Consider the following 12,737-nt stretch of genomic DNA (forward strand, 5'->3'; position numbering starts at 1 on the left):
CCCGGGTTTACACCATTCTCCTGCCTCAGCCTCCCGAGTAGCTGGGACTACAGGTGCCCGCCACCTCGCCCGGCTAGTTTTTTTGTATTTTTTAGTAGAGACGGGGTTTCACCGTGTTAGCCAGGATGGTCTCGATCTCCTGACCTCGTGATCCGCCCATCTTGGCCTCCCAAAGTGTCATCTTTTTCTTAATGCAACAAGGTCTTGCTCTGTCACCCAGGCTACTGCAGCCTTGACCTCCTAGGCGTAAGCCATTGTCCCACCTCAGCCTCTCGAGTGGCTGGGACTACAGGCGTGCACCACCATGCCTGGCTAATTTTTGTATTTTTATTTTTGTGTATGGAGACAGGATTTTACCATGTTACTCACGCTGGTCTAGAACTCTTGGGTTCAAGCAATCGTCCGGCCTTGGCCTCCCAAAGTGCCGGGATTATAGGTGTGAGCCACGGTGCCTGGCCCAGTCAATTTCTTTAAGGTGGCATAGAGGATGATGTTGGTATTGTGGACAAGATCTGACTGGAAAGGGAGGGGAAATTTGAAGCTAACAAACTCTGATTTGTTTTAATCACAATATTGTAATGCCAGGTATACTGATACATAAGTACTAAGTCCCTCAGAAACTTTTAACCTGCTCATTTTCCTTGCTGTTGCTTTAGTTTGAAATGTTCCATTCTGAAGAAAGCCTGAGCCCCAGGAAGCAGAAGGTGTACTGATTCTCAGCCCCCACATCTGTGCACGTTTCCAGCATTTGCTCAGGAGACTCGGGTGAGCGGCAGCAGTTCTGCCTGCAGGGCCTGTGGAGCACTTACGGGAGTTCTTGGGCAGTCCAGGTCCAATGCTGACCTGCAGCACTTTGTTACTGGGCTTGAGGACAGCCAGGTCTCCAAAGCCCTGGTGGAACTGCACTTGCCGGGAGCCCCCTGCACTCCAGGGACCCCAGTTCTCCTTTTTCAACTTCAGTTCAAGCCTGCAAAAAGCACACTGGGGTTAACAGGTTGAAGGAAGCAGTGAGAAAACGGTGCTCAATGATCCTTCCATGGAATTCTGCTGCTGGAAAAGCATAAACATGAGGCAAGACCGGACAATCCACACCAGGGGCAGGGCCCTGAGGATGTGCACCGCATCCATGGGGTGGCACCGTCGCTGCATGACAATGAGCCAGAAGCAGGAGCATCCGGGGCCCGGTACCATGAGACACCAGGTGGTGAGGGAGGTACACCTCACTAATGTGCCAATGCCACTCTGTCAGGTGGCCTCAGGGGCACCTGCTGAGGGGACAGAGGAAAAGAGACAATTTCCAGGTCACACCGCTGTGCTGTCATTGTGCTTCCAGCTGTTATCCCTGCTTCTGTGCTTGTGGAGGACTGACAGACGCCAGACACAGGCCAGCTTGAAGACTCTTTAGCATAAAACCTGGCTTTGTTTAGTCCCGTACTGTTCTTGCACCATGACATCCCACCCAGGGATGGAAAAAGACACACTAGCAACCAAGATCCAAATAGAAGGCAGGATTTACCTGCAGTTCCCAAACTCCCCAGCCAGTTTTAATGCTTCTGTATTGCCTATATGCCTGCACTATGCAATCCTGATTCTGCTTTTAACTTAGATTTTCTCATATCATAAGAAGGAAAAATCGTAATTTTAAGTAGCTGCCTATTATAAGTTTCCCTCATCATGATATTAAGGCTTTGTCTTGGCCTCATTCTTGTAGCTGGGAAAAGATGGAGGATATTCCCGTTTTATCGATGGGGACATTTAAAAAGAAAACTTTCTGTGTTTTAGACAGGGTCTTGCTCTGTTGCCCAGGCTGGCGTGCAGTGGCGCCGTCTCAGCTCACTGCAATCTCTGCCTCCTGGGCTCAAGTATCCTCCCACCTCAGCCTCCCAAGTAGCTGGGACTACAGGCATGCACCACCATACCTGGCTAATTTTTTTTTTTATTTTTTTTTTTACTTTTTGTAGACATGTGGTCTTACTATATTGTCCAGACTAGCTAAATAACTCTTACTCAGCAAATATGAGATTAGAGGGTCAACAGTATGCCAGTACCGGGTCCATTAGGTCATGTTGCCAAAAGAAATGAAGGTGAGGCCGGGCATGGTGGCTCAAGCCTGTGATACCAGCACTTTGGGAGGCCAACGCGGGCAGATGACTTGAGGTTGGGAGTTCAAGACCAGCCTGGCCAACATGGTGAAACCCCATATCTACTAAAAATACAAAAAAAACATTAGCCAGGTGTGGTGGTGAGCACCTGTAATCCTAGCTACTCAGGAGACTGAGGCAGGAGTATTGCTTGAACATGGGAGGCAGAGGTCCAGTCTGGGCAACAGAATGAGACTCCATCTCAAAAAAAAAGAAGGGAAGGTGAGTCACCTACACAACACATTGGCCACCTATAGTCCTCAAGCCCCCAGAGGCCCTACCAATAAATAGGTTTTATTATGCATTGGTTTGGGGAATGTATGCCCCCACCTCTGTCACTTTCATCTGCTTCCAGCCTGATTCTACTCCTGTCTGCTCTGCTAAATTAAAAAACTCTATTTTTGGGTGAGACATAAAAATCTGCCTTTATCTGCCTCATTTAGGAGATTTTTGTCTAAATGAGAAAATACACTAGTCTATGAAGTCATTATTTCACAGAAATGCAAAAGTAACCTTTTCGAAGTCTGTGACTACTATTCAGACTGTCTTCTGCAGGCTCTAAGGTTCCACTGGGGCCAGCCAGACCCCACTCTCCTCCTCGCAAGCCTCCCCCAGCCCCATCCTGAATCCCAGGGGTGCGATCAAGGCCCCTTTTTAGCTACACGCAGAAGTTTGGGTCCCAGATCCGGACTTACGTATTGCTGAATTTCAGAGGTAGTTGCTTCTGGGTTTTCTCCTCGTAACGCTTTGCTAAGAGGCTTAGGAATTCAGTTTTGAAGACAGATTCAAGCAAACTGTCATACTCTTGCTCATGGAGAATAAAAATGTCATCCTGCATAGTACTGTAAAGAGATTGGACAAATACACTTGGTGAAAGCTGTGCTTCTGTTTACTCTATTTTTTTCTTCCATTTTAAAAATCCTGCAAGATAGTTCTAAGATTTTACAGTCTTTCTATAGTAGTAATCTTTCAAACAGAAACCAACTACAATGAATTACATAATGAGACTGCTGAAATCTGCTTTCAAAGAAAGTTTATAGCCCAACAAAAAGATAATCAAAGTACTTTTTCCACGATTGTTAAAATCAGGAACTTAAGGACAATTTAGCCCATATTTTTAAAAAATCCATTTTCAAATCCAACTTGTGTTTTTAAGACCATAAAAACCCAGAAAGTTATGAATAGAAAGCAGCTGAAAAGGGGTAACTCTACACTTAAGTTCCAAGTTAGGATTAGTATAATTTATGATATGGTTGTAGCTATTGTAGTAAATTTGAACTTGAAGAATTGTAAGCTCGGTTATCAAGAGGGAAGCCAACGTCCTGCACTTCAAGGTACTTATTAAGAACATTCTGGCAAACAGTGCTCTGCGGACACTGCAAGCCAGGAGCTACTAGAATGTACAGACACGTGCAAGTTCAGAGATGCAAAGGTCAGATGGACAAATAGCAAACAAGCAAAAATCATCACCTTCAAGCTAATGAATTTTGTCAGACAAGGAGAGAACACACCTTTGCAGGAACCACATGTTTGGACAGGGTGGGATTGTGGAGAAATTTATGCCTGGAGGGGAGCAGGTGTTAGGAGCTATAGGGTGATGGCAGAGAGACGCTGAGGCAGACCCAGCTCCGAGGAAATTGCGTGGTGGTCAGGGGAGGTTGGTGAGACAAAGTTCCATCTTCAGGCCTGGCTAGGCTCGGTAGAAAGCGACAACGTGTGTAATTGAGAATTTGCATTCCCTGTTAGATTTATCACTCAGGTGAATGGGGCCACCACCCCAAAGGCTGTAATATATAAGTTTATGAGTATCTCCAAGTACCACTGCCAAATACCGAAGACAACCCTTTGAAGAATGAGGTTTCATTAGGGATTGTAAGCATTTTCCCAGGCATTAGAAACAAATTAGGCAAACCTGCTTCAGTGAATTGACCATGGTCACATTTTAGTCTCTCCAAGTGCCACAGACACGGTTCTTTGAATACCCAGAGCCCTGCAGCATGGCTCAGGAGCTCTGCTCTGCTCTCGGAGCTCCTGGTGTCACTGCACCAGTGGGATTACCACGGCTGTGACAAAGCCAGATGATGAGGCAAGAGGACCACACAGAGGACTGAGCTGTAGAGAATCTTTGAGACCCAGGATCCTTCTTCCATGTAAAATCTGACCCATTTAAAAGGAAATTCCTGTGCTATCCCTGTTCACAGGTCAAGGTAGGGGTTGGGCCCTTGTTGGGATCACAGGGCTCCCTTGGACAGAGAATCTGGGTGGACTGTCCCAGGCTTGTCAGGAAACTTCTCTCCGGGCTGAGACAGGGAGCTAGTGACCCGGAGCTGATGGAGCTGATGGAGCCAGTAGCTGTAGCCACAGCCTCTACCTTGGTCTGATGTTGAAACTTATTCACCAACGTGCTAGTATTAAGAAGTGTGGCCTTAAGGAGGTGATTAAGTTACAAGGAAGGGGTCCTCATGAATTGGATTAGTGACCTTACAGGAGTGATTTGCCCTTTCTGTCCTTCTCCCATGTGAGGACACAACAAGAGGTGCCATCTATAAAGAAGAGAGTGGCCTTCAGCAGACACCAGATCTGCCTGCACCTTGACCTCGGATGTCCCGGTCTCTAGAACTGTAAAAACTAAATTCTCATTTTTTTACAAATTATGTACTTTCAGTCCTCCTACAGGAAAGGAGCTTGGTAATCCACAGGAGAAAAAGAGGTTGAAGGAACCACAGCACAATTGAATAGGAAGGCGTAGAATAGCAGCATGCACAAACCATGGGGGTGGGGTGGGGCGGTGCATGGAGTTCACTGGAAGCAAGAGGCCAGCGTCGGGGAAAGGAGCTTGGCCCTTTCAGGGCCAGCTTACTGAAGAGCAGCCAAAGTTTCCCTTGGATGTGAAGTCAGAACCGTTTACTGTGGTTTATTTGGTTTACCAAATAATGGCCATTTGGGAGGAGCACTTGGTCATTATCATTACCCCAGATGTTTGTTTTCAGACGTCCCCATATCATAGCCATGCTTCTTGCCCACTCCTGTGATAGCTGGGATCAAGGATAAACCTTGACAACCAGTGGTTTAAACAACAGACAGTTTTCATCTCCATCAGTCAACAGTGCATGCAAAGGCAATTCAGGGCCAACATGCCAGTTCTACAGTGCCTGGGAACAAGCACCTCCTCCTTCCCTTTCAAGGTACAGCCAGCAATCCAAAACTCCAAAAAGCACTTATGAAAAGCTGCTCAAAAGAGCTCTTCCAGGTCATTATGAATCAATAAAGTCTAAGCCTCCTGGCACCCTGGCCCAGGTGAAAGGGCATGGCTGCGTCAGGTAGAGCGCGTGCAACAGACCAGAGTAAAACAAGAAGCTCCACTTTTTGACCTTTGGGGTGAGGAATGAAACTCCTCCCTGTTTGGGTTGTTTGCTCAAAGCTCTCTTTGGCATGTCTGATCATGCCTGGTTGCCTGACTGAACTGTGGCAGGATGGTGCTTATTCAGCAGGGCTAAATGAGCCCAGCACAAGTCACCTTGAGCGGTTTAATGTGCTTAGATTTATTAGGAGTTTCATTATTATCATAATGAAAAAAGCAAGCGGGCCAAAACTTCAAGGTCAATTATCAGCATGAATCTAGAAATGAGAAGAGATGTGTTTGGACACTTTGACTTTAACCATCAAATCCAAAATCCCCTCCCTTCAGTGATCTAGGCATTGGAGCTAGGCAGACCACCTTCACCCAGGCCAGGGTCTCAGCTCATTCTGCTCTCCTCAGCCCATGCTCCTGGACCTGAAAACAAAGCTTTTGTGTTTATTTATTCTAAAAAGTCAGACTTATCTTTGGACTTCACCCCTGACTTATTCCTATGCTGCAATTCCTTACAGATGTTTGACGCTGTACCCTGTGTTGAAAGACCTCTTCCTAGTCTCTGGTTTGGATCTGCCCTTGTTTTTTTATTCCTCCGTCTTTGTGGCTTACTGTTGTATTGCTGACAACACTAGAAAATCTTGTTTTACTCTCTTAACCAATATATCTTTTCATAGAAATGTAGTTACAAAACACCAAGGAAAGTCCTGAAGGAGTTTGTTTTTTTTTAAGCTGAAAAGGCAATTTCCAAGGATAGCCCTGCCTTTATTTAAACTTTTACAAAAGTCTTTCCTGATTATGAAATATGCTGCTTTTAGTAAACTGAAAGATATGGAGGCGAATCAAGAAGAAAATAAACCTTGCCCAGAATTCTACCACTCAGAGAAACCAGTGGCACCAGTTTCAGAACCTTCTTAATTTCTCTGAGAAAGCCTGGACGCAGGTGCAGGCCTCAGCAGTGATGTGTCTGGCTCCAAGAAGCTTCACCTGACCTGCAGGTGCAAAGACCCACTCTCCTCTTTTGAGTCCCAGAAGTATCCTTTAAATCATGCTGGGAACACTTGTAGTAAGGCACATGTTTACTCAGCTGTCTGTTCCCCCTTCCAGAATGAGAGGAGCTTCCCGAGGCAGTGACTGTGCCTCATCCACCTTCGAAAACCAGGGCTCAGCACCAGGTAGGTGTTCAATCCCATGATGCTGACAATTTCCAGGTTCCCAGTGCTTACAGGCCCCGGCAAGCCAAGATGCCAGTAATGCTTCAGGTCAGCAGGACAGGCAGTGAGGTGGGCTGTTTTTACTGCCAGAAAGTTTAGGGGATTCAGGCAAGGAAACATTCTGGGCAAGAATGTTGTGACCAGGGAGCTGAAGCCTCTATCTAAAGCACCATCTTACAGGTTGTTTTTCCAACTGGAGATAAGTACTGGAAAATCTACTAACCCAGACAGACAGCCACACAACTTTTGGTCTCATCCTTCTTGTGGTCAGCTACCAGAATGAGAAGAAAAATGAGAAGCCTCATCAGAGAGCCCCAAATCAGAGCTTCCATGGCACCAAACTCAACACCCTACAATAGCAAAGCCAAGAACATGGGTCATTACACCTGTGGTAATGAGTGGAATTGAGTTTTTCAAATAAGTTTCACTGAGTTTTTCAAATAAGACTGGGGCCAGGTCAGTACTTGAACAAGCAGCAGCTCTGGGAGGATCCTTCAAAAACCCAGGCATGGCCTTCTGTCAGCAGCCACCATAAGCCTCAGAAATCCTGTGTCTCAACTCCGTGTTGGTGTGTGACCTCCTGACACTCTTCCCAAGTCTCCAATGAAGCCAGAAATGCAAGCATCAGTGTTTCACTTTAATTTTTATTTATTTATTTTTTGAGACAGAGTCTCGCTCTGTTGCCTAGGCTGGAGCGCAGTGGTGTGATCTCAGCTCACTGCACCCTCTGCCTCCAGGCTCAAGCGATTCTCCTGCCTCAGCCTCCTAAGTAGCTGGGATTACAGGCACACACCACCATGCCCAACTAATTTTTTTTGTATTTTTAGTAGAGAAGGGGTTTTGCCATGTTGGCCAGGCTGATCTTGAACTCCTGACCTCAAGCGATCGGCCTGCCTCAGCCTCCCAAAGTGATGGGATTACAGGTATGAGCCACCGCACCCAGCCTAAATTTATTTAAATAAGGATTTTTCCTGATCAAATTATCCTGGAGTCCCTTTGACAAACTACAGTCTAATATCTCTCTGAGCTATTGGCCCTATTTCTACCTGTTGTGATCCTATTTTTTCTTGTAAATGAAAACTTCAAAAAAAATGTTAACCATAATTCAGCTAGACATATATCAGTATGTTTAGAAAAGATAAAGACTTCTAAAAATTTAATGTCTACTGGAGGATTAGAAAAACATTTTATTATAGAAAATTCTAAATTGTAAACAAGTAGGATAGTAGAGCCGGGCACAGTGGCTCATGCCTGTAATCCTAGCACTTTGGGAGGCTGAAGTGGGTAGATCCCGTGAGCCCAGGAGTTGGAGACCAGCCTGGGTAACATGGGGAAACCCTGTCTCTACAAAAAATACAAAAATCAGCCGGGAGTGGTGGTACCTGCCTGAAGTTTCAGCTACTTAGAAGACTAAGGTGGGAGGGTCGCTTGAACCTGGAGGTCAAGGCTGCAGTGAGCCGAGATTGTGCCACTGCACTCCAGCCTGGGTGGCAAAGTGAGACCCTGTCTCAAAAAATAAAAAGTAGTATAGTAGAGTGAACCACATGTCAGATTTCAAGCACCAATCCATGAAATCACAATTATCTACAACCTCACTCTCCCCGCTTCCACTTTAAAATAACTTCCAGGTTATTTTAAACCAAAGTAAAGACTATGATATTATTTTTACTTGAGACAGGGTCTCACTCTGTTGCCCAGGCAGGAGTGCAGTGGTATGATCATGACTCACTGCAGCCCTGACCCGCTGAGCTCAAGCAGTCCTCCCACCTCAGCTTCCTGAGTAGCTGGGACCACGGGCATGTACCACCACTCCTGGCTAATTTTTACATTTTTTGTAGAGATGGGGTCTTACTATGTTGCCCAGGTGGGTCCCAAACCTCCTGGGGTCAAGTGATCCTCTGCCTTGGTCTCCCAAAGTGCTGGGATTACAGGCATGGGTGGCTGCACTCAGCCTTCATTTTATCCTCAAATGTTTCAGTATATATCATTAAAAGATAACGTCTCTTTATATAAAATTAACCACAAAACCATTATCACACCTACAGAAATAAATAATAAATTCTGCAGACCAAGTATTTAGTCATGCTCACATTTCCCTTGTTGTGTCATAACTTCCACTAAATGGTTGGTTGGTTTGAATAGGGAGATGTAGGCCCACTGTGCATTGACATTAGTTATAAGAGTTAGAGATGGGCTAAGATCAAGCTTATAGGATACTTGGATAAATCGTAACTAGGAGGCTATATGTTGATATCATTCCAGCCAATAGTCAACTAGTCGATCTCAGAAATTCTGAAAAACACATACAGATGTTGCGGCTTTTTTCCTGAAGTACAAGACAACTGTTAAAATCCTTCTCTATGCCAGTACTGAAGTATTTTGAGAACACACACGCACGTTCAGTAGTCTGGTACCAGAATTAATTTTCACTCTGGGTTCGATTCTGCACACACATCACCCTCTGGTTGCCTTCCTAACTTGGTTCTGATTACTGGCCTAACTCAAGTATAAAGAAATGAGGGAACACTATTATTCATTTTGGCAAGTGTGAGGTTCAGTGACTGCAATACGCAGACATCACAAGTTCAAATGACTCACACTTTATTTTTTTTTCCTTAGAATCAGAAAAACTTTTAGGCTAAGCACCTCATTTTACTACAGTCTCTAAAAAGGAAAGACCACAAGAAAGGAACCTTCCAGATGATGAATAGTGAAGAGGAAGAAGAAAAAGCAGCTGGTGTTGCCATAGGAGATTATATCCCCAGAGGCTGTAAGAGAAGACAACAAACAAAAACAATAAAGGAAGAAACTGGAGTGTGAACAGTCCCTACCGCCCCTGCTTGATGACCCTCCCAAGGACTTACCAGTAAGACAGTAAGTGTCAAAGTGCTTGATACAAGTGTAGCTCAAGGCCAGGCACAGTGGCTCACACCTCTAATCCCAGCACTTGGGGAGGCTGAGGTGGGTGGATCGCTTGAAGTCAGGAGTTCGAGACCAGCCTGGCCAACGTGGTGAAACCCCATCTCTACTAAAAATACAAACATTAGCCAGGGGTGGTGGCCAATGCCTGTAATCCCAGGTACTCTGGAGCCTGAGGCAGGAGAATCACTTGGACCCAGGAGGCAGAAGTTGCAGTGAGCTGAGATCGCGCCACTGCACTCCAGCCTGGGTGACAGAGCGAGACTCTGTCTAAAACAAAACAAAACAAAACAAAACAAAAGAACCACACAAATGTAGCTCAATGAGGATAATTTATGGTCCCAGCCATGAGCTCTCCACCAGGGGTCTGAGGGACTGAAGACAGACCCGGGCAATAACACAGAAAGTCACTCTCAGCACAGCGACTACACGTGCCCTAGAGCTGTGGTTCCCTGACCTTCACCTAGGGTGCCTGCCAAGCACGTTGTGGCCAACCTGGCTTAGTCCAGGCATGGCAGGTCCCCATGCGATGACAAGCAAGGAGCTTCCTGTTGGGTTCCCAGGGCAACCTCAGGGCCCAGCTAGCTAGGAAGAGTGTGGCCAGCAGGCACTGCCCCGCTCAGGTTGGGACCCAGCCAGTGAGCTGAATGTTCAGGAAGACCTTCTGCAAACCAGTCAGCGCCTAGAGCTTTTTTTTTAAAAAAAAAAACCAATGGCCTTGAAACCTACCTGAGGAGGGGCTGCAAAATGGACACTGTGGACTCATCTGCTTAGCAACTTTACCACATCCTGAGTTGGCATGTTTGACATACTTAACTGCCCTCCACCGCCTGGCACTTTATCCAGGGAAATTAGGAACAGATAGAATCAGAAACCACAGAGACACAGGCAAGAATAGACACAACGAGAAATCTGCTTTGGATTATCAGACTGGAGCTAGGATTTCCAGCTCGGTAGGTCAGACGCCTGAGCACATCAAACCCCTGCTTTTTCCTGAGCGCAGCAGTTTTGTCTTCTGTGTGGAGTACGAGTTTGAGAGGCGTCCCAATTCCATGTTCATGTGAGAGCAGAACATCTCTAATACAAAGGCCCAAAGCTTTTCCCGACTCAAGTAGTGTTAGCCTCAGAGGCCCAGGGACACGATTCTTGAAGGAAGCTATGGGGCTCGAGGAAGCCTTTCTTCCATTCTTAGCTTTCATGGATTGCGAGGATTTCCTCTGTCAGTGGAACTTAGTCTAGGAGTTCTTACCGTGGGAGGACTTCGGGAGGACTTAGCATGGGATGACTCCTAGTCTAGGAGTTCTTAGCATGGGAAAGAAAACCTCCCATGCTAAGAACTCCTAGCCTAGGTCCCAATGACGGAGGAGATGCTCTGACAGCTGACAGAGGAGCCCTTCTGCTGAAAGGAAGCCTAGGTGCTGCCAAGAAGAGCAAGGGCCCTGCCTGAGGCCTTGCGGAAGCAAACACCACTCCCCACTGCCTGAGAACTGGAGCAAACAGAGCATCTCGCGATGACTCCAGGACTACAGAGACTGGAGACCAACGTGCACTCCCTAAGGAAGTCCCAAAGAAACTTCCCTTCCAGGACCCTCTGCTCAGGGAAATGGGTGAGGCTTCCAACCTGGGTGAGGTGAGGTAGGTTGGGGGACAGGGCTCTGAACCCTTGGCTCCACTGCAACAAGAGAAATTCTTCTCTGAGGTGTTCCATATACCGGGTTCATTTCTAACATGTTGTGGTTACAATAGATCTGGGTCCCCTTGACTAGAGGAGCTGTCTGGAGGCAACCATTTTTTGGTACCTTCTTCCTGACATATCAAGACTCGCTGAGACTAGGGAGTCTTCCCTTTGGGACCAAGGGAAACTCCATTCTCTTGATCATGATTCTGACAGCAGGGGAGCCCAGCCCGGCCTTCCTCCTGGCTGTTTGGAACAGCGGACGGTGATGCTGAGGCGAGATGGGGCAGTCCTGCCTCTGCGCCTCCAATCACTCACCTGAGGGACACAGACAAGATCCGTTCTATCTCGATTTTCCGCTTCAGGACTTCTTTCACCAGGCCCTTGTCTGGGCCCTGTTTGACTTTTTCTCGTCCGATTAAGTACAAGCACTTTGGGGTAAGAAGCAGGTCTCGCTTTACACCCTGTAAGGAGAGGAGCTTTAAGAAGCTGGACAGGCCAGGCACGGTGGCTCACACCTGTAATCCCAGCACTTTGGGAGGCCGAGGCGGGTGGATCACCTGAGATCAGGAGTTCGAGACCAGCCTGACCAACATGGTGAAACCCCATCTCTACTGAAAATACAAAAATTAGCTGGATGTGGGGGTGGGTGCCTGTAATCCCAGCTACTTGGGAGGCTGAGGCAGGAGAATCGTTTTAACCTGGGAGGTGGAGGTTGCAGTGAGCCGAGGTTGCGCCATTGCACTCCAGCCTAGGTGACAGAGCAAGACTCCATCTCAAAAAAAGGTGGACAGACACAGTCAATGTGATGACAACCATTCACACGGTGGACCGCTGTTACCAGGACAGTGGGAAGCTACCTTGGACAGTCAATCTTCACTACCGTTGGGACGGCTGTTCTGTTCATCAAATGACCGGGCCCATGACGGGAAAAGACGGCATTATTTGTGATTATTAAGATGATGTGTAAAAAATGACTTCACTCTTTTTGACTTACAAACTGGCAAACTCATATGGAGTCACCTGGTGTAAAGGGGAAGTCACCAACAGCTGTGGCGAGCTTACCAAGGATGCACTACAGCGTGTTTCTAAACAGGCGGCGGTGTCTGCATTTGTTTTCTTGAGAGTTCATAAAATTTTCTTTTTAAAATACTGATATATTGTCATTTGAATGATAATTCTCAATAATCTAATATAAATCTACTCGGGAATCTGTGGGTAACCACTTTATAACGAGTACCGCTGCAAGAGCTAAGCACCCGTGTGAACCCAGAGCTGCCGTCACAGCAGCTGGGGCCAGGTACAGGTTGCAAGGAATGGTTTGGTTTTAGGAAAATAACATCGTGCTTCTGTTGTTTACTTCATTACATTTTTTTTTTTTTTGACCTCCCCGTCCCTGCCAAAAAACCAAAAGCTCTTAATGGGTCCATGAGCTT

General features: G+C 46.6%; 1 protein-coding gene across 1 annotated transcript in view; it reads right to left on the reverse strand.

Moving 5' to 3' along the window:
• The window catches only part of MYO1E (myosin IE), a 243,828-nt gene that overhangs the window by 24,169 nt on the left and 206,922 nt on the right, over positions 1–12,737 (reverse strand). The window contains exons 22-24 of the mRNA XM_010374243.2: positions 11,620–11,765; positions 2,837–2,983; positions 810–967 (exon numbers count right to left, since the gene is read on the reverse strand). Of these exons, the coding sequence (XP_010372545.1) occupies positions 810–967; positions 2,837–2,983; positions 11,620–11,765 (451 nt within the window). The remainder of the gene's footprint in view (positions 1–809; positions 968–2,836; positions 2,984–11,619; positions 11,766–12,737) is intronic.

The sequence above is a fragment of the Rhinopithecus roxellana genome, chromosome 5, assembly GCF_007565055.1.
Source record: "Rhinopithecus roxellana isolate Shanxi Qingling chromosome 5, ASM756505v1, whole genome shotgun sequence".
In the NCBI taxonomy this organism is placed as follows: Eukaryota; Metazoa; Chordata; class Mammalia; order Primates; family Cercopithecidae; genus Rhinopithecus; species Rhinopithecus roxellana.